General features: G+C 40.6%; 7 protein-coding genes across 10 annotated transcripts; all 7 read right to left on the minus strand.

Moving 5' to 3' along the window:
* Positions 1–1,571: 1,571 nt before the first annotated feature.
* LOC140777932 (patatin-like protein 2) lies at positions 1,572–7,005 on the minus strand. Of its 4 annotated transcripts, XM_073122364.1 has the most exons (10): positions 6,135–7,005; positions 5,897–5,997; positions 4,433–4,625; positions 4,190–4,344; positions 3,861–4,042; positions 3,556–3,742; positions 2,742–2,903; positions 2,356–2,658; positions 2,005–2,183; positions 1,572–1,901 (listed from the first exon to the last, which is right to left on the minus strand). In XM_073122364.1, the coding sequence occupies exons 3-10, from the start codon at positions 4,437–4,439 to the stop codon at positions 1,823–1,825; spliced, it is 1,254 nt and encodes a 417-aa protein (XP_072978465.1). In that variant the 5' UTR covers positions 4,440–4,625; positions 5,897–5,997; positions 6,135–7,005; the 3' UTR covers positions 1,572–1,822. The 4 variants fall into 4 exon arrangements, with proteins under 4 accessions (XP_072978465.1, XP_072978463.1, XP_072978464.1 ...); XM_073122362.1 differs by lacking the exon at positions 4,433–4,625; XM_073122363.1 differs by having other exon boundaries at positions 4,433–4,620; positions 5,897–7,005.
* A 240-nt stretch (positions 7,006–7,245) lies between these two features.
* On the minus strand, positions 7,246–8,392 carry LOC140777936 (2-hydroxyisoflavanone dehydratase-like). Its single transcript, XM_073122368.1, has one exon. The coding sequence runs from the start codon at positions 8,245–8,247 to the stop codon at positions 7,312–7,314; it is 936 nt and encodes a 311-aa protein (XP_072978469.1). The 5' UTR covers positions 8,248–8,392; the 3' UTR covers positions 7,246–7,311.
* Positions 8,393–9,542: 1,150 nt separating this feature from the next.
* On the minus strand, positions 9,543–10,845 carry LOC140777934 (probable carboxylesterase 2). The gene has a single exon (XM_073122365.1). The coding sequence runs from the start codon at positions 10,700–10,702 to the stop codon at positions 9,701–9,703; it is 1,002 nt and encodes a 333-aa protein (XP_072978466.1). The 5' UTR covers positions 10,703–10,845; the 3' UTR covers positions 9,543–9,700.
* Positions 10,846–10,993: 148 nt separating this feature from the next.
* Positions 10,994–12,383, minus strand: LOC140777937 (probable carboxylesterase 2). The gene has a single exon (XM_073122369.1). It carries the CDS (start codon positions 12,250–12,252, stop codon positions 11,323–11,325), a length of 930 nt encoding a protein of 309 aa, XP_072978470.1. The 5' UTR covers positions 12,253–12,383; the 3' UTR covers positions 10,994–11,322.
* On the minus strand, positions 12,373–13,545 carry LOC140777935 (probable carboxylesterase 12). The gene has a single exon (XM_073122366.1). It carries the CDS (start codon positions 13,409–13,411, stop codon positions 12,461–12,463), a length of 951 nt encoding a protein of 316 aa, XP_072978467.1. The 5' UTR covers positions 13,412–13,545; the 3' UTR covers positions 12,373–12,460.
* A 1,168-nt stretch (positions 13,546–14,713) lies between these two features.
* Positions 14,714–16,258, minus strand: LOC140779742 (probable carboxylesterase 7). The gene has a single exon (XM_073124980.1). The coding sequence runs from the start codon at positions 15,933–15,935 to the stop codon at positions 14,826–14,828; it is 1,110 nt and encodes a 369-aa protein (XP_072981081.1). The 5' UTR covers positions 15,936–16,258; the 3' UTR covers positions 14,714–14,825.
* A 2,779-nt stretch (positions 16,259–19,037) lies between these two features.
* LOC140777792 (protein transport protein SEC23 C) lies at positions 19,038–27,507 on the minus strand. The gene is made up of 14 exons (XM_073122142.1): positions 27,228–27,507; positions 25,723–26,331; positions 25,413–25,628; positions 24,677–24,850; positions 23,500–23,661; positions 22,982–23,124; positions 22,711–22,786; positions 22,463–22,638; positions 22,281–22,362; positions 21,507–21,584; positions 21,195–21,356; positions 20,827–21,090; positions 19,957–20,061; positions 19,038–19,486 (listed from the first exon to the last, which is right to left on the minus strand). Exons 2-14 carry the CDS (start codon positions 26,230–26,232, stop codon positions 19,346–19,348), a joined length of 2,289 nt encoding a protein of 762 aa, XP_072978243.1. The 5' UTR covers positions 26,233–26,331; positions 27,228–27,507; the 3' UTR covers positions 19,038–19,345.
* Between the last annotated feature and the right edge of the window lie 225 nt (positions 27,508–27,732).

Below are 27,732 nucleotides of genomic sequence, written 5' to 3' on the forward strand. Positions count from 1 at the left end.
CAATGGCTCCTATTAACTCCCCGAGATCTTTCCAATATAGTCCACAGACAAATAACAAATGTTATTAATCACATTACCTCCCTTAATATATTCACCGACTTCCAGTGAAACTTTTTCAGACTACTTTATTAGCATGCAGAGGTTAGCTTGATGCCTACGTGATTACAATGGAAAAGGATCTCACAGTTTCTTCCTTCCCTTACATGGCTACCTGAAGACCAACCTTTATTATCAACTTGATTAGTGCATCCATTGACTGGTGGAAGATTCCTTGCAATTGTTTGTCCACTAAGCTTAAATTAGTAATATTTGGATGGTTGAATGCCAGTTTCTACTTCTAAATCTAGAAAAGAGATTTTTGATCGATAGCACCAAGGCATTGCTCCTCCCATTGGCTTAGTGTTTAAGAAAACAAAGTGTTGTCATGGCTCAAAAGAAGACGATACAAAACGTTGGATGTATACTAATTGGGATGCAAGTGGATTGTTTCGATTGCATTCTGCTACTAGCTAGCCCATGATACAAGCAATTATTTTTTTTCAGTTTCGGATAGTTGTACAAGTAGCTGGTTGACAAAGTCCATAAGATTATTATATTGGGTGACAAAACAAGTATTAGAGAATTAAGCATGAGAAAGTCAATATGTTCACCCTTAGAAGTAGAATGTTCTTAAGGATAAAAGTCAAATGTATAATAGCATGTCTTTCAGTTTTGGATAGTGGTACAATTAACTGGTTGATAAGTTCATGAATTGTCATATTGGGCAACATAACAAGTATTAAAAGAACGAAGAATGAGAAAGTCAATAATTTCATCTTAGTAGAATGTTCTTAGAGTTGAACGACCAAAATCGCGTTGAATTTACACTTGGTCGTCACAGTGAGCTGCCAATTAAAAGTCAACCGGCGACAGCCATGGTGGCTGGTCAAAGGAGATAACAGGATAAACCATTCAAACTAGATAATGGTAAGCTTTGTGTTTGAACTGCAGGTATGAGTACCTGTCTTGATTGTTAGGTGGCCTCGAACTAGTTTGATACGTAAGAATTACTTTTAAATGTAGCATATCCAATAGCTCTAATGATTTTACTTCGTACTATGCTTCTATTTGTCTTTTGTCAGTGAAACATGAATAAATTGAAAATGTATACAACTTACAGCTAAATTGATATCAGCAATGACCGTAAATTTACAATCTGACATTAGATGGAAACAAACAAACAAACAAACAAGAAGGCCACGATCTAATTTCCGCGTCCATGCAATTATCAAAATCATGTTCTTGGCATCCTAGTAGAAAATAAGCCTGATTCTTTCACTCCCTAAAATCTATTCATACAGCGAGATTCTTGAAAGACAAATGACATCCTGTTTCTAGGTTCTCTAACGTACTACTTGTACACTGCTGAACTTTAGTTCATGTGATCCTCGGCAGAATGCAATTATGCCCCTGAAATCTGATATCATTTTATGGAACAGAAGATACTGCTAGAGGTCCATACTACAATAAATTGCTGCTATGCGGAAGATCTTTTCACAACCGGGGAGAGAGAGAGAGATATGAAACTCAGCTTATTTCGTATAAACATCATTGAGAATTACACTGTATTTAATGAAGATATGAAAGAATAGCAGGACAGCTTACGAGTCAAGCAGACTCTATATAGAACATCTTGAAAAGTAGCTTGAATCGTTAGTTCAATCCCGGATGAATGAGCTACCTCTATTTACAGGTTATGCATTTATTGCTTAGTTTCTCATTGTACAACTGATTACTACTTGCCCAACTAAACAGGTAAAGCTACAGGGCTCCTGGAGATCCATCAACGTTTAGTAGGCAAGTTTAGATGTGGTGATCTTTGCTCACGGAGCCTTCTCTCATTAGATAATATCACGGCAAACCTGCAAGTAATTCAAAAAGAAACCGAAGTATTAACCCATATTCTTTCTAGAAATACATGCACTTTTCAATGATAAACCAATAAACAAAATTTATTCTTTCAACCTCCTAAGAGCATCTTCATTTGTCCCTTCTCCATTCCCCACTGGTTCAAAAACACCCTTCTCCAGATTTACCCTCGAAACTGGTTTCTTCAACAACCTTTCACCTACCTCCACAAGGTCCTCCAAGTTTTCCTTTGTAGAAGAATCAACAGATGATATGGTGCCAATTAAAGTGTCATCCTGAATATGCATGCAAACGGTTAACCAGGAACTCCAATGTCTAAAATAGGACCTCATTTAAAGATTCAATATGTTGTGATCCACTTGCTTAGTTTTTATTGCATTCTAAAACAAATTGCTCCTTATCTCCAGTTACCACCAGTTTGTTGACAATATATATGCATATACACACCTGTATTCGGAGATAATTCGATTCTGAACGAAGAGCTTGAAAGACCACAGAAATGTGTATATCAACCATATCAGCACTTGATTGCATGAAAACATCTACTAAAGGAGTTGATCCGCCATTAAGAAGCCACCCCAAAACACCCCACTTGCTTGCATATGTAGCAGTATACCTTCCTTCAACCTTGGCTGAACCCGTACCTAATGATATAAGTAGAAACTTGCGGTAGTCCATAGGCTTGTATGGAAAGTAATCTGGGTTCCCTTTGTACAATTCCTTAGTCACATCACCAATTGCAATCAATGCCTGCAAATCCATATACGAGAGTTAAAGCTGATGAGATATATTAATTCTTAGTCAATGTTTCAATAAGGGCTAATAGGCTATACAGGATTGTTAGCAGCCACTCCCCCATCAATGAGGTCGAATTCCCTAACTTTGCCTCCAGAATCCTTTGTTTCAAAGTAATGGGCTGGGAGGTATGTAGGAGCTGCAGTTGTGGCGATACAGATGTCAGAGAGTTTGGCATCCAAAGACTTCTTCCTCTTCACCTGCAAATATTTCAGTTGCATGTGTTAACAACAAAGCCTTCTGAGAAAGGTCTGAGATGTAGTTCATTTTATTTTTTATTTTTTTATCTCTAATATGTTCACCTAACATGCAAACTGAGTAGGAAACCATGTGCACTATGTCTACCATTCAATTCCTTTTCCTGATTGAAGTGGGTCAAGTGATGTGATTATCATTTGTGAAGAGTAAGTGAAAATAAAGAAGAGAAGCAATTCTAGCAGAAGTTATAGATTCAATTCCACAGAGGACAGACCAATTTCGTGACCACTTTTGCCAATTATTGGTTCCATATCTAGAAGATGTAACTAAAGAAATTGGTATGCATTTGTGGGAACAGAACTTTTGGAACATTCTATTGGCCATCAGATATAGGAAAGTTGTGCAATTTCAAATGGTCCACATTTGGTATCACTTTGAACTGATAGATATGCACTTCACAATTAGTGAATATTAAGGTAACACTTAATAGCTTATCAAATCTATAAATCAAATAGCCTTCTCCATCATCTGCTTCTATCACTAAAACTAACAAAAATTCAGTCTAAGCTATTAGCTTTTTTCTTTTCTCTCTGTAAAACCAAATAAAAAGATAATCTAGAGATGAGATTGTTCTGGAGTGAAGAAAAATATCACCTCATAGCTGGAGAATATTGTAGGGTGCATCTGTTTGATGTCAAAAGTTGGAATAATCACATTTGTCAAGGTTTCATGCAACCGAATACTTCCTAATTTCTCCCTAATAAGAGAATGCAGATATTCTCCACTGTACTTGGGTCCAAATAGAGCTCTAATTACCCTTCTAACCGGAGCCCATACGCCTCTGAAATTTGGAAAGAAAAGAGAATGTTTAGAAAAACTAACAAGAATGACATAAAATTTCTGTAAACCATGAAAAGTACTTAATGTAGACATGTTCTAATTGGTATTGTTGAATTTACCCATATTGTGGGAAAATCCTTGGGCTGTGTTCAAGGTAGAAAGATTTTATGTCTTTAGCTGCAAAGAGAGGCCGGTTGAACTCATCAGGTGCAGCTAACATTGCTGTTACAAGGCCGCCAGTGCTTGTTCCTGCAATTACATCAAAATAGTCTGCAATCCTTGCATCCTCGCCATCAAGTTTCTGAACAAATGAAAACATATTTTTTTACTTGAGCACCAAATTACAACTATATCAATAAAGTAAACTCATATAATGCAGTCCTTATGCCATACTTTTCAAACAGAAAAGAAAGAATTTTTTTTTTCTTCAAACAAAATAAATCTGTACCTGAAGTTCCGACTCCAGGAAGCTGAGGATAGTAGCAGGGATGATTCCTCTAATACCTCCTCCATCGATGCTTAGAATGGTAATTAGGTTCCCATAAGTTGGAGCTTGTATATGATTGATGTTTGATTTTGAGTTTTCCATGAGGATAGATGGAACTGGTATGGTGATGACGAAGCTACTCAACGAGAATAACAAAAGTACAAGTCTTATGATATGAAGCAACTATGGATTAAATTCTAGGACCTGTCATCTTTTATAAGAGATAAGGTCCTTGGTCGTCCTCTTGAAACTCGGTCCAAGTAAACCAAAGAGTTCAATCAAAACTTCCCTTTTTGAGGTTTCGTTGAAGTTTCGCATAAGCATTTGGTGGACGCCGCCATTTGTTTCATGAATTAATCATATCCGCATCCCAAATGTTGTTTATTATATACCTGGACTAGTAGGCAGGAGGCCATAGATTGGAAGTTAGGTGGCTTGAATTGACTCTATTTAGAATTTTCAAATGCTATTATATCACAAGTCCAAGGAAACACAGGTAGATGATGAGATAATTTGGTTCTTCTAGCTATTAGACTCTTCGAAATATCTATTGCAATCATCACAATCCAGATACATTATCATAATGTGTCAATTTCCGCAAACACTTGCCACACTGTAGGTAGTAGCATTCACACATGAAGAATCAAGTTATATGTCAAACAAAAGAATCAATTTACACGTGTGGATTTGATATTACAATTGACCTGCACAAGTTATTTAGGGATAATCGTCAACACACAAATATGCAATTGGATGCCACCTATCTGTGCATTAAATAATACAAATTTACAAAGTTGCATTGACATATTGCACTCCATTGGGGAACCTATCTACTGTAACACTTGTAAGGTGGTTGGTTTGGTAATTGAGTAGTTCAATAGTAATAAGATGGTCCTTTAAAGCTCCCATACCAGTAAGGACTTCCTATAAAATTAATTGGAAGGACACTGAAAATTCATAGCTGATTATTTCTCTGTTTAATTTGGATTGGTTATATACAATTCGAATACCAACAGCTCAAGAATGATTAATAGAAGTACTGTGTTATAATAACATTACTAGCAAGAACAAGAGAAGAAAAATTCAAAATAAAGCATCGCATTGTTTATGTTTAAAAATCTAGGTAATAGATATTAAATTGTTGAATTTAAAACTTAAAATTATATGTGTTTAAAATTCTAGGAAATACATATCGATTTGTGGCTTTGTGGCTTAACATTCAAGAGAGAACTCACAAAAATGCGCTTCCATGAACATTTCTATTGTCACCAACTACATCAAGCAATCTCATATATCTCCTCAAGTAGATCAGAATTACCATGATTACAGTTGGTTGGTTGTCTCTTATCATCCTTAAAATTCTAAGACACACAAAATCATTGGCCATAGTGAACTCTGTCACCTCGTGAGCATCCTAACCTTTGGGAAATCTCAATAACATCAAATAAAAATATAGGACCTAAAACTGTTAGATACTTAAGCACCTTCAATGCCTTAAAAGATGCATGGAAGAGCAAGCATAGAAGATCACTGTTAAAGAGGATTGATTTAGTCACACAGCCGAGCATGTAATTTTCACACTAAGATGGTAGATGATGTCAACATGCAAGTGTATCTAATGCAGCTAATTACCTTCAAACATAACAGCAAAAATATAAGCATAATTACCAATTTCCTTTTTCCAATTACAGCAGGAGAGCATCTATCTTCTTCATGGAAGAAAGGGTGGAAGTAAAGAAATATTTGATTCATTGAATGCCTTTCATGCTCTGCAGGATCAAACCATTTTGATTGGTCATATATCAAACATTACAAGAACAATACAAGAATAAAAAGATAACTAGGTCCAACTGAATAAGTAGCAATACAAAAGCTAATCTCTGTCTTAAAGTTAGAAGTTTTGTACCTAAATGGAGAAGGACAACATGATTACTTGAGTTGGTGCCAAGTCAATTCCTTATTTGCAGTCAGACCGATGTAACCGGAGCTTCTTAAACAGCACCTTGTAGCAACAGGAGAACAAATTGCAATTTTGACGGCTCATGGATGTTATTCTAGCAGAGACACCACCATGATGATGTACCCAAATCTTGAGGACGTTTATTCAAAGCTGACAATAGAGAATAGTTTTGTACTATTGCATCTATTTACCTTAAAGTAATTTGACCCAAAGGTCTGAATATTTAATTTTGATCATGGTTCTTATATTAGAGATAATCCAAGCACTTACACTCAAAGTGAACCTCAAATGGTGTCATATAATTGACACTTGCATTACCTATACAAAAAATTTATGTGCCTAACTGACCTATACAATTTCTGATACTGAGCAAGAAAAATGGATTCTAATGTAAAACAGGGCATTCACAGTTTCCTAAAATAAACAAGTTTTAATGACCAGAGTATTAGTTGCTCTAGAATTGATTAGAGAGCAGATTCCGGCATGGTAAATAGCCATAGTTGCACCTCCAGACAATACCAGGTCTGATAGCTAAAATAGCATATAACCAAAACACTCAATGGAGCAACCAAGTCACTATAGCATCCAAATAATGAATAAGCTTAGCATATGGGAGAAGAGAAGCACAACCATATCTGGTTAGCAGTCCTAAGATAAGCAATCAGAGGACAAGAACCATTGTCATAAATGCCACACAATGAAATGGTGGCAGTAAGAGCCAAATCGCCGTAGACTCGAAACATATGTGAATTGCAATCTGACTCAAAGTGATGAAGATCGATAGACCAACAAACACACCCAAGAACGTGAAGAAATATACTTATATGGAAGAAGCTGTGGCATGCAGTACGCTACCAAACAGGCCCCGACAAAAAGAAAAAAAAATATACGGGAGTTCTAAGGTTGGAAAATGAACGATCTATAATACATGCTCCTAAATTTACGTACTTTCAAATATGAGAAAGGAGAAACTTTAGATTTCACCCAGTTTTAGTTTGTAAGATCTCCAAAGAGAACTAAACTAGTAATCTGATCATGCATTGAGAACAATTAAAACTGGAATTTAGAATGATGCCAATCCGAGGCACCACATCCATTGCTCAGACTTCAGATTTACCCAATCCTAGCAGTTCAAAAAGGTGGCAATGACCTTATCTTGAGCCATAGCCTCGTCACAAGTAGAATTGAACAGATGAAAAGCATGGCCTTGCGCAGCAGCTTCCCACATCTTCACCTCCCCATTCCATCCACTCTCCTTCAACTTCCAGTAGTACTCCCTCCCCTTATCCCGCAACACATCCTTTCCCCCAACGCACACAAGAACCCTACTACAACCCAACCCAACCAAATCCGGCGCGTCTTCTGCCGTCGGATTGATCACCGGATCGTCCAACCCCTTCTCCGGCGCGCACGCCTTCCACAAGCTCGCCAATCCGGTGCTCATTGTAGGATTAAACTCCTCCGACTCCACCTTCTTGCTTCCCAAGAAGTAGGGATGGATCAATACCAATCCATAGACCTTGACGCCTTCGGCACCGGCGCGCATCGCCATGTGGTGGGCTATGTTGGCGCCGGCGCTCTCTCCGGCTACAAATAAGCGATCGAAGTCGGCGTGGTCGGCCAACCACGCTTCTGAGCCGCCCTTGGCGTGAGAGGCCACCCATCGGAGGGCTACCCATGAGTCGTCGTGAGGAATCGGCACCGGGTGCTCTGGCGCGAGCCGGTACTCGACCGAGACGCTGACGACATTGGCTTTGGATACAAGCGAGTTGAGGTAGTTGTGCATGCAGGAATCGAACGCGGAACCAAGGCAGAAGCCGCCACCGTGATAGTAGACGAGGACGGGAAGTTTTCTATTGGAGTCGGCGACGATCTTGGGGAGGTAGAGACGTGCCCTAATGCCGAGTTCGGGAGAGATGGTCACGTCCTTGGATGAGACGCCGGAGACGGGGTCGGTTGACGGCGGGGTGAAGTCGGTGGGGAGGAAGCGGTCGGCGCGGCCGCTCTTGTAGATGCGGATTACCGAATCGTGGATGATTCCGTCCCCGTTGGGATCCATTGCTAGCTAGGAGAGGTCTTGCTAGAAGAAAAGGGAAGAGAGGAGGAAGGAGGGAGGACGTGGCCTTGGTAGCTGGTAAGGTAAGTAAGAGATTTTGGTGACCGGAGACTTACGGCGAAGACCATGTAATCTAATGCTTTTGGCATTTGTATATCATTAGTAATCACTATAAAAGATTAGTTGCCACCTGGCTTTTATATTGGCATTGAGACTCGAGAGCTGAGATAAGAACGATTAGTTCAATGTATTGTAGCCCCATTTCTCTGGTTCCTTAGCTTCCAGTCGCACTTGTTTGGATCTTACAAAATGCAGCGGTATCGTGTTCCAACTTATATATATATAAGATTTGGTAGTGGGCTAAGATTAAGGAATTTATTGGGGCTAATTAAGCTTGGATATAGTTAATTATTCGGGATAATTATTTGTCCGGCGTAACATTTTTTAAGTGATGGATGAGTATAATGTGCATAGTCAATTCCTCTGTGTGTTGGGCACCACATTCGGGCTCGCGTCAGGCGGACAAGTCCATATCCGACTTACAGGCTTGGATCGGATTGGCCCAGGCCCAACACCAGGCCCAATTCCAAAGCTGCGAGAGAGAAAAGGGGATGGTGGGACTACTCGGGTAATGGCCTGGCCCATTAATGAGGAATAGAATTGTAGTACATGATACAGTACTAGTAGCTATTAGTTACTTTAATTAATGAGCCTGCCCTCTGATCATGAAGGTTGTACCTGCTCTTCCTGATGACATGCAAATTTAGAGGTTGACTGTTGGTATTATCAATCCATAATAGACAATATGAGTTTGAATCTCTCGCGAATGTTAAGGTAAAATTTGGTAAATTATTTGTAAGGCACTAGATGAATATGATTTGAATTCTGATATGTTTCACTTAGTTTTGCATATTTATTTGAAAAATTAGCTAGCCAGATAATAAATAATCTCTCTTTTTTTTTCGCCTTAAAATGCAGCCGGTATAGCTGGAAGGTACAGTTCCCTCATTAGATGACATTCCTGTTTAGATCATTGGAAACAAAACCTTGATTAGTTAAACTTCTATCAGATACCCACCTCAACACTCTCACTTTCGCTTCCAGAAAACACACTAACAACAGCTCTTGTTTCAAAAGGTGAACAGGTTTACATGAGCACCGAGACTTTTCAGATGGAAAAGAGCACGTGTCCCTATTTCCTTCAGCTCTCGATTTAATGAATCCAAATATCCATATAAGAAAAAAGAAGAAGCAGCAGTCCTAGGCATTACATATGCCTAAGAACAAAAATAAGATAATAATAATAATTTCTTTTTCTTTTTCTTTTTTTTTCCTTCCACTGCCAAATACATGGAGAATAAAACTCTCAAGGTATTAGATATCCAATCTCCACAAGATCAGCAAAAATAACCAACCATGTTTGGTTTATTCCAACTAAAAAGCCAGCCTGAGATCGTCACCGATTAAGGAAATTAGAGATAGTCTTGTCCTGAGCCAAAGCCACCTCGCAGGTAGGCTTAAACAGATGAAACGTATGCCCTTCTCCCACGGCCTCCCAAATCTCCGCCTCTCCTTTCCAACCACCCTCCTTCAACTTTCGGTAGTACTCCTTACCCCTATCCCTCAACACATCCTTCTCTCCAACGCAAACCAACACCCTTCTACACCTCAATCCCGCCAAATCCGGCGCCCCCTCCACCACCGGATTGATCCAAGGGTCATCGATCCCAGTCGTAGTCGGGCACATCACCGTCCACAAGCTCGCCAGGCTCTCGCTTGCCTCCGGATTCAGCTCGTCCGACTCCACCTTCTTGGATCCCATGAAGTACGGATGGATCATAACCAGCCCGTTGATCTCCATCCCGGATCCGAGCCCCTCTGACCCGACCCGCATCGCGATGTGGTGGGCGATGTTGGACCCCGCGCTCTCCCCTCCGAGGAATAGCCGGTCGAAGTCGCCGTGGTCGGCGAGCCACGCATCGGGCTTCTGGACCACCCACTTGAGGGCGATCCACGAGTCCTCGTACGCCGCGGGGACGGGATACTCCGGTGCGAGCCGGTAGTCTACGGAGACAACGAGGACGCCGGCTTGGGAGACGAAGGAGTTGAAGTAGTTGTGGAAGGTGGGATTAAAGGCGGATCCGAGGCAGAAGCCACCGCCATGGAAGTAGACGAGGATGGGGAGCTTCTTGGAAGAGTCGGCGCCGAGATCTGGAAGGTAGAGGCGGGCGGAGACGCCGGTCTTGGGGTCGATGGAGACGTCCTTGGAGACGACGCCCGTGTCGGGATCGGCAGTTGCGGGTGTGAACTCGGATCCGAAGAAGCGCTCGACGCGGCCCGATTTGTAGATACGGATGCAGGGCATGGACTCGTAGAGGATTTCTTCGTTGGGGTTGGGATCCATCGGGCAAAGGGATTGCAATGTTAGGAGGAAGGGGAGGACGAGGGTTTTTGGCATGTAATTTGATTTGGCCTGTGATTTAATCTTTTAGCGTGGGAGTTGTTGGATTGAGAATAATAGTCAGCGGTACTGGGAGGAATGAGGATACAGGAGGGCAGAAATGAGCTGGAATAGTTAAACCGCGTTTTATTTTTTCTTTCTGAGAACAGCTAAACCACGTTCAATTATACGTTGCTTACTGTTAGAGGCTCTCAGATACATTTTAGATTATATTTTATTATATATATAAAAGGTGTTCATTGACTTTGTAATTGTCTAGTGTATTGGTTGCGTGTTCCCTTGTCAATTGTTTGTATTATTTATTTACTCTTCGCACCCACCTAGTTCATTGCACGAACGACGTGTCTACAACTGAGTGGTTCAAAAAACAGGCGTGTCTTGAGCACCACCAAACGTTACTGGATATGATATCCTGCCAACAACTACGGCCAGTAACAGCATTTGTTGCCAAGGGACGATTTATTGAAATGCCGGTTTTATCCTTCTACCCGTTAAAACATAATGAACAAGATTTATATTTCTACTTGTTAATGACATCTCAAAAGGCCAAAGAAATTAAAACCTTTATTTGAAGATTCATGAGAAAAATTCACCAACTTTCACAACAGATTGGTGTGTTAATGGCAACCAAAGAACGCAACCAAGCGTGTCATCATCTCCACGGCCTTCTCACAACCGGGATTTTTAAGGAAGAACCCATGCTTCTCCCCCTCCGACACCAATAACTCCACCTTCTCCCCCCATCCAATCTCCCTCAACCCCTCGTAATATCTCCTCCCCCTCTCCTCCAACTCGTCATCCGCGACGCAAACCATCACCCTCTCGCACCCCAACAGCTTCAAAGTCGTCGCCGGATTCACCCACGGGTCATCCAACCCACTCGTCGTTTGCGGAGACACGAATCCCCAAAACTCCTCCAGTTTATCCCTCAACTCCAAGTTCTTGGGCTCGTTCGCCGACTTCTCGCTCGCCAGGAAGTAAGCATGGATCAACACCAGCCCCTTAACTTTAATCTCTCCCCGAGCACGAACCGCGATGTTGTGGGCTATGTTACCCCCAGCACTAAAGCCCACTAAGAAAACTCTCTCGAGGTCTCCGTACTGGGCCAACCACGACTCTGGTCCAGACTTGGCTTGCGCCGCGACCCACTCGAGCGCCGCCCACGAGTCGTCGTACGCGGCGGGGAGCAAGTGCTCGGGCGCGCGGCGGTATTCGACCGATACGATTACGGTGTTGGCTTCGGACGCGAGGAGATTAAGGTAGTTGTGGTCGAGGCGCTCGGAGGCGGATCCGACGACGAAGGCGCCGCCGTGGAAGTAGATGAGGATAGGGAGCTTGCTGCGGGGGGAGCGGGGGGAATCGGGGAGGTAGAGGCGTGCGGAGACGTTTGTTAACGGATCGATCTCGACGTCCTTGGAATCGACGCCTGTGATTTGGTCCAAGGAGGGTGGGACTGGGTCGGTTTGGGCTAAGCGCTCGACGCGGCCGCTCTTGTACTGGCGGATCACGCCGATGAACTCGAACTGGATTTGGGTGTCCGGATCCATTAATTTGGAGAAGAGGGGGTGTGCAGTACTCCAGTGTAAGGCTTAGGCATGTTTACAAGTTTACTCGTTATAAAGTATAAACCTCCTTTATCACCAAACAAAAGCGAAAAAAAAACGAAATAAGAAATTATTAATTTATTCATCTTGACAGATAATACGAAACATGCTCTCTCTCTCTCTCTCTCTCTCTCTCTCTCTCTCTCTCTCTCTAATTGCTGTTCAAGAACATAGCAGTACGAGCATTCAATTCCAAAGCTTTCTCACAGCTCGGCTTCATAACATGGAACCCGTGATCCTCCCCCTCCGACTCCAACAGCTCCACCACCCCTCCCCACCCATTCTTCTTCAAACCCTCGCAGTACCACCTCCCCCTATCCCTCAATATGTCCTTCTCCGCCACGCCTACCATTATTTTTTTACAACCTAATCCTCTCAATCCCTCCTTCCCCTCTGCAAAGGGGTTCGCAAGCGGATCATCCAGCCCCGTCGTACCTGGGCATATGAATCTCCACATTGCTTCCTGTTTCGCCTTCAAATCCGCATCCAAATCGACCTCCAAACCTACCGGCTCTACTCCGTCGAAGTATGGATGGATCAAAACCAGACCTTTGATCGCGAGATTGGCTTTACCGGCGCGAATGGCCATCTGGTGGGCGATGTTTCCGCCAGCGCTGCATCCGCCCAAGAACACGCGGGAGAAATCGCCGTGCTCGGCTAACCATGGCTCGTCTCCGGCCTTATCGGCGTGGGAGAAGACCCAATTGAGTGCTTCCCAAGAATCATCGTAGGCGATGGGAAGTGGGTGCTCGGGGGCGAGGCGGTAGTCGACCGACACCGCGATCACGTTGGCTTCGGCGACGAGGACGTTCAGGTGGTTGTGGCAGATGGGACCGAAGGCGGAACCGATGACAAAGCCGCCGCCGTGGTAGTAGACGAAAACAGGGATCTTTTTGGTAGTTTTGTCTGAGAGATTTGGAAGATGGAGGCGGACGGCGAGGTTGCTGGTTGCGTTGATAACTACGTCTTTGGAGGCGACGCCGGTTTTGGGGTCAACGGAGGCGGGGACGATGTCGGTGCCGAAGAACCGGTGGACGCGGCCGCTCTTATATTGGCGGATGAATGGGTAGAACTCGAATTGGATCTCGGAGTCTGGATCCATTGATTTAGGCGTGTGTGGACGGAAAAGGGTTGGGGACTAGGGTGTGGTTTATATACAAAAGGGTGGTAATGCGTCTGGTGCAACACAAGTAGGTGCGTTTCCAGACTGCTTTTACCTTTGTCGGTACTCCTTTTAGGTATATAGTTGTTGATCAGACTCGCACATCTTTATGGGAAGCAACCATGTGCCCATGTATCATTATAGGTTGAAAAAAGTAAAGTTTATAGCTAGAGACATCTAGGTTCCAATTGGGTGATTTGCATTAAAAGATGGTGCATTTTTAAGTTTACGTTTCATAGCTTTCTTTTAAGTCAAGTTTTATTTTTCTTATTCTTTCACATCTTTTTATTTATCTCCATTTATTTTTCATAATTCTCCCTCTTTCTTTTATTATAGATTTAAGAATAAAAAAAGTCACATGATCAAATGATCATAGCAATGCGAATATTCTCTTTCATAATGACATCGTTTTTTTTTAATGAGAATAAAAGATTTTAGCACTATGGGGCAGTAGTGTCTTCACAAATATATAAAATGATTATATACTTTGTTAAACTTAAAGTCCGAAACAACATTGATTGAGTTACAACGTATTATGTTAATGTTTTTAAATTTCATAGTTAATCTACTTAGATTCTAGTTTATACTGAGCAAAATGGGATAAATTTAATTACAACATATTACATAATTAAACTAAATATTTTGTAGATTAAGTGCGCCATATATTCTAAACGGAGATAGGAACATTAATTCAATTACAAAGTATTATATAATTAAATTGTGTATTTTATATATTAAGTATATGATAAGTCTGATCTTAACCTATGCTACATTGTATAGTACAAACTAAGAATTAATTAAACTAACTATAATTTTTTTTAAATACAAGCATTCAATAATTACGAATTATGTAAAATATAATTAATTTTTGTAATTCAAGCTCATCAATTGCAGAGGCTTCCATTGTGAAGCACATCTCATCGTAAAAGTATTTAATAATTATAATTTATATGATAAAATTATAAAAATATAATTAGTTTTCTCTTATTCAAAGTTATTAATTACGGGACACTTTGACCGTTAGGCCTATCATCATCAAAATATAAGTATTCAACCACTGTAGATTACATAATATAACTATAGATATTAATTAGTTTTTATTTAAAGTCATTGGTTGGAATTCTAAACTTGCGAGAAAAATGTATAACAGACGATAGTTGTTTAATATTCTTTGTGAATGCGTGGGCTTTCTTCGTGCGAACCACTGTTTCTTCTACAAGATATTATAGACGTCACGGAAAGAGCATTGAAACCACTTTAAATTTCGATACTGAAACACTACTCTCACAGATTGGAGCAGAGAAGCACAGCAGTCTCAGTCTCATCGGTAAATAATTCATTTACGACATTAATATCAAGGGCGATTGAGGAAGGACGACACGACTTCCAACTCCTTCAACGCCTTCTTACTGTTGGAGTAGGTGAGATAATAAACATGGTCCTCCCCTTTGGTTTCGTACATCTCTACCTCGCCCGTCCATCCACTCTTCCGCAAACCCTCCACGTAGGCAACCCCACGTTCGTGGAACAAATCCAACTCTGATACCGTCACGAGGACGCGTTGGCACCCGAGTCCCTTCCACATATCGACATGTCCGAAGGGATTCACCAAGTAATGGTCGATCCCGTACTTCCCGTCGCACACGAAGCTCCACGTGCTCTCCATCGTCCACCTCACCCCCGGATCCCTCGTCTCCGACCCCACCGGATCTTTCCCCCAGAAGTATGGGTTCATCAACACCAACCCTCTGATTCTTGCGCCCTTCTCCGACCCGGCCCTGATCGCGATCTCGTGCGCGATGTTCCCCCCGGCGCTGTCCCCGGCCACAAAGATCCGCCCCGGGTCCCCGTGCTCGGCGAGCCACGCCTCGCCGCTGCCGGCGCTGCAATTGCTCACGACCCACTTGACCGCTTGCCACGCGTCGTCGTACGCGGCCGGGAGGGGGTGCTCCGGGGCGAGGCGGTACTCGACAGAGACTGCGACGATCCTGGCCTTGGCGACGAGGGAGTTGAGGTAGCGGTGGTAGGTGGGGGAGAAGGCCGACTCGATCACGAAGGCACCGCCGTGGACGTAGACGAGGATTGGGAGTTTCTCGTCCTTGGCGGTGCTTTGAGGGAGGTAAAGACGGGCGGCGAGGTTGGTGACGCGATCGATGACCACGTCCTTGGAGGGGACGCCGGTTATCTCGTCGGTTCCGGCGGCGACGACTTGCGTTCCAGTGAAGCGCTCTACGCGGCCGCTCTTGTAGAGGCGGAGGAAGGGGGCGAACTCGTATGCGAGCTGGGTGTTTAGATCCATGGAGATGGGTGATGTGGATTTTAGGGTCGGTGATGGTTTCGGAGATGGTTGGATCCAGTACTCCTTGGCGAGTATATAGAGGAGGAGAGGTAGGAAAAGGACAAGAGGAAGCGATCTCTTGGCGAGGAAATGTAGGGAGGTGACAGCTCGCGAGAATTTTCCCATCTCTTATCTCTTGGGGAGCTTTTCTTCGGAAATAGAAATTTATCCCGTTGTTAGAATCTTTAACACTTTTGGGCGTGGTGGTGGTGGTGGTGGTGATCGCAACTTATGTCCAAGTCTTTAGGTTTCACCCGACTTCCCATAGGTTCCACATTTTGGCATTAGCGTGGTAAATTCAAGGTTTCTTTATTATTTGATACTAATAAAGCAAAGAAACGTGGCCAGTAATGGAGCTGACTTCTTCGCGTGTCTTGTGCACTCGTATTGATGCCTTTTAATTTAGATTATAGCTGTCAAGTGTCCAAGTGGTGGCTGCTAAAATCTGCCGCCCTTTTCCGGGTTCACAGTTTGACCTCCCTCGTGGATGAATAGTTACCGTGTGTTTAAATGAGGGGTTTTTTGACCAGATTTGTACTCCTTTAAAAAAAGAAGTTATCAGAATAGTTTTTACCTTTTTATCAAACATATTGTTTTGATTATAATAGAGATAGTCTGATCAAAGTAGACTCCTTTTTATAATAACTTAGTGAATGGATCGTCATGATAATTTATTATTATTTTTTTAAAGAGGACGAGGACCAGTTTGGTCAAAAGGTCCATTTTAATCATAGCTTCTGCCACCAAAAGGGTTAGCTGATTAGTAGTTAAACAGCTCTCGGATGCTCTTCTAGAAGCTAGGATAGATTTTGACACTTAAAAACTGATTGGAGTTCAGATGGTAATTGCAATTATTAAAACATGATGGGTCTCGGTGACCAAACGAATTGTCTGCAATTCGTGCCGACCTTATTTCGGCGGAATCACTCCGAACACCAGCATATGATTGCTTCAAATTCTAACAACTGTGGAAGTCTTTCTTTTAAACAAAAAGTGGGCATTAGGTGACTAACACAACTAAATAAGATCATCAGATTATTCCAGGGGTAGAGGTCGCAGATTTGGTGACTTAACACATTCTATTGATTCCTAGGAGTCTGAGTCGAATCGTATGAATCAGAAACCAGAGTAGCTAATTAGATGCCAAGGCATCAAAATTGTATTCATAACTCACCGTACTGTATTCGGTGAGCTATCATAGTCGTCATTACTACTACGAACTACTACTAACTAATAAGCGAGTGTGACATTCCACTGCATCCTGGAAAATATTGATCAGAGTTACATTGTGATTCAGGATTGTAGGCTTTTGCAATTTAATTAGGTTTATTTTTTTTTGTATATAAAATAATATATATTTCTTAATTAACATATATTTTATTATAATAGAGTGCATGTAATATATATATATATATATATATACATAAATTATTATTATTTTAAATTAATAAATATAATTAAATTGAAAAAGCTATCTCAGGATTGGTATCCGTTACTAATATCTCATTGTTCTCAAATTTTGAAGTGTGACTCGTAAATCGCCTACGTTACCAATATCTCATACCATCTCCATGGATCCCAACGCCCAACTCGAATACGATTTCTCCTCTTTCCTTCGCCTCTACAAGAGCGGCCGCGTCAAGCGCCTCACCGGTAACGACGTCATTCCCCCTCCGACGACACCGCCGCCGGCGTCGCCTCCAAAGACGTCGACATCAATCCGGAGAGCAACCTCTCCGCCAGCCTCTACCTCCTCTAAAACACCGTTAAGGACGAGAAGCTCCCAATCCTCGTCTACGTCCACGGCGACGCCTTCGTGATCGAGTCGGTCTTCTCCCCCACTTACCACTGGTACCTAGGGGTGAAAACAGATCGGATACGGATCGGATAGTGCTCAATCCATATCCGGATCCGTATTTTTAGTTCGGATATGGATATTAGACAGATAACAAAATTTAAAACCATATTCTAACTAAACGGATACGAATAATTTTCGGATAAAGGATCGGATCTTAAACGGATATTGATTAAATTTAAAATAATTATAATATTTTATTTAAATATAATTAACACAAAATTATTAAGAGTTTTACAACAAATAATTTTTTTGTATGTCAAATATATAAAATTAGAGAAATTAATCTTTATAAATAATATATAATGTATTATTAGTAATAATATTAATACTTACTATTTAAATAAGCAAACTAAAAACTGTAAATCATTTAAAAAAATATGCGGATAAACGGATATCCGATATCCGAATCCGAAAAATATATCCGACCCGTATCCGAATCCGTATCCGAATTTTTTTCAAAAATTCTATCCATATCCGAATCCGAATCCGAATCGGATAGAAATTTTTTATCCGAATCCGATTCGAGTCGGGTCAGATAGCGGGTCGGGTTGGAGTTTATCCGACCTGTTTTCACCCCTACTGGTACCTCAACTCCCTCGTCGCCAAGGCCAGGATCGTCGCCGTCTCTGTCGAATGCCGCCTCGCCCCGGAGCACTCCCTCCCGGCCGCGTATGACGACACGTGGCAAGCGGTCAAGTGGGTCGTGAGCAACTGCAGCGCCGGGGGAACGTAGCGCACCGGATAAAGACGTACGGACAGAGGGGTTGGTGCTAATGGATCAGTATTTTTGGTTCAAAGATCCGGTGGGATCCGAAAGTGAGGGCGTGTGTTGGAGAGCAGGTGGGGACTCCTTACGAGGGGAGCTATGGGTGTCGATCACCCTCGCGTGAATCCTTTGGCGTGGATGGAGGAGATGAAGAGATTGGGAGGCGATCGCGTGCTCGTGACGGTACCGGAAATGGATTTGTTTAGGGAGAGAGGGGTTGCCTACGTGGAGGGGTTGAAGAAGAGTGGATGGGGAGGGGAGGTGGAGCTGTACGAGGCGAAAGGGGAGGAGCACGTGCACTACCTGAGGTAGCCGTCGTCTCCTGCCTCCAAAGTTGATGTTGCTCTGCGTGTCGAGCATTATACATTTAAGACCTTCCATTGCTGTATTTTTAAAAGGATAAGCATCAGGAGTCAAGATATAGGCTGGGGATTATACGATAAATAACATCTCGAGTAATAGTCTACAAACTTTGTATAAGATCAAAGAGTTTTAAAAAGAAACCAACCAAACAAATATGAAGAAGACGATGTCCTCTTTGTTGTTTAGAATATGATAGTACACGAGCAGGAAGAAGACCATAAAATCAAGGCAACACCAAATAGTGGAGAATCTCGAAAAGGAGGCAATGAATTAATAGAAATACAGTCTTGAGTTCAGAAATTAGCAAACAAAGGTAGAGACTGCCCGACGACAGCCACTTGAGGAACTTTTTTACATTAGGAACAAATACATAGAGGGAAATGAAAAATGGTCTCAGCTTTATCCATGCCATTTGTACAGGATAAAAATCTAGAGGGGACCATGTAATACACTTATCTATGGAAGAAGATTGATGGTGTTCCAAACTGTACACAGAAATGATTGAGATGGCAGGCACAAAATTGGTGGTTGATGGAACCAATCGTAAACCTACTGAACGGCCAGCCGCTGGAGATGATCCATGAAGACATGGAAGCTCACGTCATCTGTGAATATGATATCTCCACCGGGGGAAGGATTATCAGAATTGTATGTAGCTGAAGGGTTCAGCTTCGCCAATAAAAATCGGGCCTGCACAATCACAAAACAGATGTATGAATTAGAGCATCATGTAACCGAATCGATGAATCATATACAATAGCAACCCTTCAGCATAAATGTTTTCTCCAGCCCATTGAAATTATTGACCTCAACTAGCATCAAAATTATCATCTGAAAATGATTAATAAATTAGCACTTCTAGAGTATTTTGGCTATCACTTAATTAACATCAGTTTTAGCCATCTGGTCCATCGAGTTTTTCACCATATATTTTAGATTATGCATAACATATGTTTCTTCCTAATATAGTTCCTCCCAGAGATGCAATTGCAGATTTGTTCAAAGTATGATATTTTCTACAACCAGATAACAATCTGCTCCTTTCATTCACAAGAAACATGTTCAATCTGATATACTGTTGGATCTATTGATTCATAACTAAATTATAAGCATCATGAGGATAATTCTATACTGGAAACTCAAGGAACTAAAGGAATAACCTGGGAACCATGTTGATCACAAACGACTAAACGAGGTGCAGGAAACCGCTCCTTAATAATCGCATCAGCGTCATCCCGTGGAGCTTGCAGCAACTGAGCAAATGTCTGCAGAAGATGTGAATTTTTAATAAGACAACCATAGAGAACCCTTGTACTTTTGTTCTTCTGGAGAACATATACTGAAATGTTGATGTATATAGAGAAATTTCGAAACAAAATATTAACCTATTTGCTATCCTGTGCTCACACTAATAGCATGGATTAGCACATTGTATCAAGCAAACAAGGTAGCAATGGATTTCCACCAATTACTAGATGATCGTATTGGTATTAAAGGTATTGTAACTTTTAGATGGTAAAGTAATCATGATAATATTATCCTCCTTTTACCTTTTATATATTTCATAGAGTTTATAAAAATTTTCTAGGTTATTTCTAGTGCAACAACAAAGCTAGATCAAGAATGCTAAAGCCGATAATCCATTAGCTGACTCTATGAGTAGCAGAAGGCTATGGCCACATAACTCAACAAATGTAGTTTTGGACCTTTTGGTAAACTTCCACTATATACATGTTTGGTAATGACAGTATCACTTATTGAATAGTGAATATGTTAATTCTATTTACTCCTTTTCAGTATTACAATGAGAATCTTTTATGCAAAGTCTTATGGGATAGTTGGATAAGAGAACACGTCGAGTTCAACTATCTATCTACAGTTCATGCACTAACCCCAACTACACTCTTATCTTGCAAAGGATTTCAATAAAACCAGGTCAAACAAATTAGACAGCTTAAAATAAGAATTGTCATGGAAGTACAATAACAGTTCGGACCAGTTACGCATTAAGTTGATCAAGGATCACCCACCTCATGTCCTGCTTGATTTTGATAGCCAGCATTTCTCCACTGTGCGATGCTCGTTCCATGGAAGACAACAATAGTAAAATAGGAATCCAAGAGAAGGATCCGGTCAGCAGCTATAGCAGCTACATCCAAGAGAGCTGGCTCTGGGCCTGAATGGAATGAATAAGATATAAGGGAAGGTTGGATCATAACAACTGCATTGGCTACGTTCTCTCTATCCAAGATCATCCTGAAATATGCAGTTTCATCGGGACTATTATTGAAAACCTGCATGAATAGAATTAACCATAGTAAAAAAAGGAGACAGAGAGTGGACCATAATTACTTCTTCTACATCAGCATGACCAAGATAAACCAAAAAATCATCTCACCTGGACAAACTGAGAACGCCTCAAATGAAATATAAACTGAGGAAATATTGACAAACGTGGGGATAAACTGAAAGACGATGGAGTTTCCTTCTGATAATCTCCAAATTTGGAACATAAACGAATTAATGATCGATCAAGCCATCTTATGGGGTCAAAATCAGCCTGTAAAACATAATTTTAAGGGCATGTTATCAAGAGATGGACATAACAAGGGAAATCAGTGGAACTTCTGCTTATGTTGGCCAAAAGATTGCCGAATGGTAACCATATTATCATTACATTCTACTAGCAATGATATATATGAAAAGGTACCTCGGTTTCCATTTTAAAGGAAACAAATCGTGCCATTACTGCAGCAGCTGCTTCTTGATCAAAACCAGCTACTAACTCCTACAGAGAAAGACATTAAACAACACATTTGCACTAAAAGTTGATATGAAAAAATACTACAAAAAGATACGATAGGTAGCACAACTAAACATGTACGTCTTCACTAACCTCTACACTCAATTGTAATGAAATATGCAGTTTCATTTCTCTTTTAAACCTTATATTAGATGTCTTGCATCACTTAGTACTAAATTTCCTAGTGACTGCAAAGAAGAAAATGATTGATCCACCGCACCAAATAATAAACAAGACAGTTAGAACTATCAAGCCTGCAACTTCACTATCTAATATTGGAGCAGATATACAGTGCCAAAACATCTTTGTGTTTGTATTTGTGGAAGTCACTATTTGGTCAACCAAAATAGTTAAAACTATACAGAAAACCATAAATTTCCTGCAGAGCTAGAAATAATCAGGGAGATATTAGATACTAAACAGTGATTCACGAAGGGACAGCATGATGTTGGATAGGGATACAGGGACTTTGAAATTTATCTTGTTGGCCTACTTTTTAACAAGCTTTATAATGCAATCACTGAAGACAAGTTATAATATAAGTGAAATGTGAATAAACCTGTAATGTTGTGGAACTTCCCTATGTGCACTCAATATGTGCAATAAAAAGGTGAATTAAGCAAGAATTATGCAACTGAAACATTAGTCATCATAATAAATAAGGCTAGAGTTTTAACTTACCTGTACACTACCAGGTCCAGCCACCCATCTTCTCGAAAGAGTAGTAGCACGTAGCCTCATTTGACCATCATGGTGCTGATAACTGCATATTATCTTAAGCCATCAAAGAAATCTTGTTTTCCCTATATGTAATAAAAAAGACATAAAAAAGGAAACAGAACTGATAAGTAGTTTGCTCATACTAGGTCAAAAACTGGAAGTAAAATTGATTGTTTGTTGGTTGCCCAACTGCTTCTGGGCCTTCTTTTCTTGCAATATCAAATACTAAACATAGTGATGTTCTCCTGTCAAGACCACACATCTTCCAAGCACTTGTGTTTCCCTGACCTATAACTGTCTCAGAGCACAAAGGACCTTTCTGCACAAATTAACATTAATATGTTACAGAAGAGAATTCGATAGCTTTAAATCAATCAGTAACTAAACATACCTTCTCAAGAGAAGCACAAGGACCAATAATTCCCTGAACTTTGACATCTTTTGAGCAGTTAACCTCAAATACGCCACTGCAAGACAATTTAGAGACAAAATGTAAATTGAAACATCCTCCTTTACACATAGTGAATGCAAATTCAACAGATTGGTGCACCGTTAGAAGTTCAGCTATCAAGTTTTTATTGCGACAAAGAATAGCATAAAGTCTTAAGAGCAAACAATTCAACTTTTTAGTGGCACATAAGAACTAGACAAAAGATCCTTACTTGAAAGATAAACTAAGATCGTTATCACTTGACTGGAAAATGCGCCGCAGAGAATCCTTGAAAACAGCATGACCAAAACTTTCTGCGAGCACAACAATTCCCCCAGTCCTTTCAACTGCAACTTTCATTTCTGCCATCCCCACCTGATGTATAAATTTTAAGTGATACAAAGAAAAAATAAACCCCTCAGTTCAATGTGAATAAAAAAAAGGCTTCCGTAATAATAACCATGAACTGAGTCAGAATGAAATGACGTTTGAGAAACACTGAATACTTCAAGAATACATAACAACCAAAGATGATATTCCTTGGAATTTATGGAGGGATGGATTACCAACATAAAATGTCAGGGCTAGAATCATACAGAATAACCGGATCATATGTCAAGATTGAAAAAGGAAATGAAGCAAGAGAGAAATTTATGACACGCAAAGCATAAAATCAAGGGGGGAGAAATAGACGCATATTGAAAAGCATTCTCGAACTAGAGAGGAAAAATAAAAAAGTGAGCAACAAACCTGGTCGAGTGCACAGGCAAACAAATCCAGCACATGTCCCTGATGCACAAGCTGTTTAGAGAGTCCCTCATAGAACTTCACAGCTTTACCATAGAGTGGAGCTGAACCTTTATCTAGATCCTTGTGTGAACGAATTGGCTCTGATAACGTTTTTGATACAATCTGAAAGTCTTATAAAGAGTCAATAGCTAGCTTATAGATGTTTCTCGAGGTGTCAAACAAAAAGAGTTTCAAAGAAAGAAGACCAAACAAATAGCTGCAGCTTGTAGCCACTTCATTCTTATGTAAAACATGTCAAGAAACAGCTATTGACACTCAAAGATTAAATGTAACCAAGGATTTCCGTACTTACAATCATGCCACAGGATATCAAGAGGTTATATATCATGGTCAAATAGAGAGAGGTTCATGCGAAACCCATTTGAAACTTGTCTATTGGACTTGATAATATCCACTAAGAAAGAGGAAACCCAAATGTCAACTAGCAAAGAGGGAGAGGGTATGAGAGCACATATTTTTTTGAAAATTCTCCACGACTACACCTGATATCCATACAACTGATGGTATTCTATAAGTAATATTCACACATTTTTCACTTCCATCGTTCAAAGCACCTTAGTTCTCCAAGTTTCACTTAAGATAGTTAAGGTTATTAAGATTTAAATATACTAAATCCCTTTCAGTTGCTACCTAGATCTAATTCTAAACAAGTAGAAATCCCAATGCATGAAGTTCTCATCCAATGTGGGTTCTAGGAAGATGAAGGCATCCTCTGAAGGTTGAGTTTTAACCCTGCCACAGAGGTGTTTGTGTGACTCAAAGCTGTACAACCAAGGCTTCAATGATCACCTTAAGTGATGCACCTCAACAAGAAGCCTATGTAATATAACTGTTTCAGATTTATAACAAAAACCCAAATATGTCATCACAGCACTTAAATTTCAACATTTATCAGAAAATATTTCTGTCCTGCCTAGTATGAGTGTTCACCAGGTACATCAATATAACACTGTAGTGGATGACTTGTTCACAAAATTATGGCATAAATGTCAAACAGATCAATCATAAAAAAGGGCATGGTTAGTATGGATGCCATGCAAGAAGAAATAAGAAGTGCAAGAACTGAGATGCAGAGGTGAAAAAAGTTCATCACTGATAAAGAGCAATAGAAACTTACAGAGCCAGGTCCCTCTGTGGATGGACCACCTACAAATGCCATTATCCTTGCTCCTGAGCCAGGAACACAAACCCCCAAGAGGCTAGCTGCAACATTTAGTGCAGTACTAGTGCATCTTGATGCACGCTGGTCTGCAGGAACAGGCCAAGGGTCCTTTTGAAGCTCTTCTAAAATCTACAATTTACAGAATATTGACTAAGAAGATTAGGGATAGTGAAATAAGAATAGAAGCTAAACAAGAAATGTGGAGGCATATGACATTTTTAAGAAACAACAGAATATCAATCAAATTAACATCATCAGAAGATTCAGAATGACAGATCCTTCCCCCATACATCATTTGAAGCATAAAGAACTAAAAAGGAGCAATATGAAATTAAATTCTTGTTACAAGTGCTACTCAACCAAATAGGTTCCAGGGTTTTACTAAAGGTATTATAGCAAAACATCCCTATTCACAAGAAAAGTGTAACTGCAATAATATAATTACTTACAAATGTCAATACTTGACTGGATCCAAATTAATTGATCCAAAAGAAAACCTAAAATAGAATCATCATATAATCATTACCATACAAAGCCTTCTCCCAGGGACATGAGGAGATAGCAAGAACACAACTCACAATATAGAAAGGTTTTCAAAAATTCAACTTAAATCTCCATATTGACAACCCATCTGACATTCTTATAGAAACTTTGCATGATTTTTCAACTGAACAGACTAAGGGTACTTAACTGAATTTAAAACAAACTCGCATTCTGAAGCGGGCAAGAGGAACCTAGCAATGCTCTCTGCTGAGAGTCCATCCCTGGTGCCAGCAATCACCCCCATAGTGGGCCTTGGTTTCCTAGTAAAGAAGCACATTTGCTCTAAGATTTGCTCCTTAGTAACCTCCTTTGTCCCTTTGAACACATATGACTTGGGCAGCAGCCCAAACCCCAACTCGTGGACCTGCATAAACCAAAACAGGAAATTTTTTACTTGTCAAATAGAGAGACATTTAAAATGGAAGTAAATCTGAGAAAACTGGGAATCTAGAGAGAACCTGCACGTAGGTCCCGAAGGTGATTAGACCAACAAGAGACTTCTCTGGCAACAGCTCAACAGCCTGGGCTAGTGCAGACTTAAGATAACCAATTTCCTCCTCAATCATGCATGTATCAACAACAAAGAGGAAGACTGGTGGCACTGGAGGACCAGTCTCAACGGTAGATTCATATTCGATGGTGGTGTACTGAGGGAAGAGCTCAGCAGGGAGGTTGTCCTCAGAGATGGAGTAGTAGTGTTGAGGGAAGTGGTTGCGCTGAAAGCAGAATGGGCATATCCAAATCTTTGCACTGTAGTCAACAATGGAAAAAGGATTGAGGATAGAACGACACATCCGGCAGCGAAGGGGTGCATACGGAAGAACAGGGATTTCATGAATGGGTTTGATAGGTGTATAGATGGCCGCAACGGGGATGACACAGGCCGAAGCCTCTTGCTTTGTTCCTGGAAGTACATTCCAGGTCATCCTTACCCCATCTTGTGCCTCTAGGTCAAGGAACTCCGACATTTTCTGCAATCTGGAGTAATCTCTGCTGCTAGAATTTCTTTCCAAGCTTAGATTTTTTGGCAAAGCATGAAATAGCTATTGGTATGGAATGCTTCAGTTCTGCAATAATCCAGGTTACATTGAATATAAATTATAAATGCCATTAAGACAAAAATAAAAGCAGAAAAGAAGCCTCTAAGGCATGAAAAGAGAGAAAGAAAAGAAGAAAAAAAAAAGCACCATACTACTACATACTACTATTGGATCCAAGAGTAGATCGGTTCCCATAATGTTCAACATCTCACAACTCTACAACATCCATAAACAATTCAAGCAACACTCTAGATCACATTTATATTCAGTCTCATAGATAATTGAACTTACCACTTTCCAGACCTGCTTCTTGCATCAAGAAGTCAAAAATGCTTGATCTATGTCACCTCCATAACTTTATATCCCGAATTGAAAAGGAAACACAGAATTCTCAATAAGCACCACTTAGATGGAAATTTCAATAAAAAAAAAATCTTTGGCGTTTCTTTCCTCAAACATTTAGATCCTTCAAATCAAATAAGTCAGAAGCCTCACTTCTTTTCAGTCAAAGTCCAAATGTAACACTCTCTACTAGACAGCTGTGAATCAAAGAAAAGCAAAATCTTTGAAGAAGAACAGATCTTTAAACTTTACATTCCATGGACATAAGTTCTTTTAGATAGAATCATATACACAACTATCGGCAACAAACACAATTTACGCTTCAATGAATAAAACTTGATAAATATCTTAATACCATCGGACTATAAAATGATGTCTATGCCAAGGAAATCTTAAACCACCTCCTTAATTCCCCTAGAAACAAATCCAAACAACGAAACACATAAAAGAACTAAGTTCCACGTCAAGAAAAGGCAACACCATAATTCACAAACGAACGGCAAGGAAACAGATTAACGCCCTAATTCTCTTAGAGTGGATCCCTCCGATTCTAAGACTAAAACAAAAGTGAAAGCGCTTACTTTTCCCAATTTTCTCTCCTCAAAAGATCTCAGCGAATTCTTGATCTCGATCTTCACTGTTTCCGACTTCGACTCTCCGATCTCTCGACTCCAGTGCTCCCGATTCCAAACTTTTAGTGCTCCGAGCTACCCGATTGCTACGAAGAGAGCGGAGGAAGGAGAGTTTGGGATTGCAGCTAGGGTTTCTCAGCAGCAGTATTCTGCTCTGTCTTCGTAGTGGAAAAGAGATGCGGGATTCGATCGGCGTCGTCGCACTGGGTTCATCTCGGCGATAAAAACTTGGGTAATTGTCAGAAACACCCTCTCATTACTGTTTTTTGTCAAATAAGTCCGCGACTTCTCTAATAATAATAATAATAATAATAATAATAATATATATATTATTATTATTATTATCCCATCCTGTTACTTGTTTATATATCATTAAAAATAATTTTGGACGTGAGCGTGCATCATACTATCTATATACATACTAGAAATCAGAATTACAATTTGAAAACACCTA

This window comes from Typha angustifolia, chromosome 15 (assembly GCF_048772165.1).
Source record: "Typha angustifolia cultivar Huaian chromosome 15, ASM4877216v1, whole genome shotgun sequence".
NCBI lineage: Eukaryota > Viridiplantae > Streptophyta > Magnoliopsida > Poales > Typhaceae > Typha > Typha angustifolia.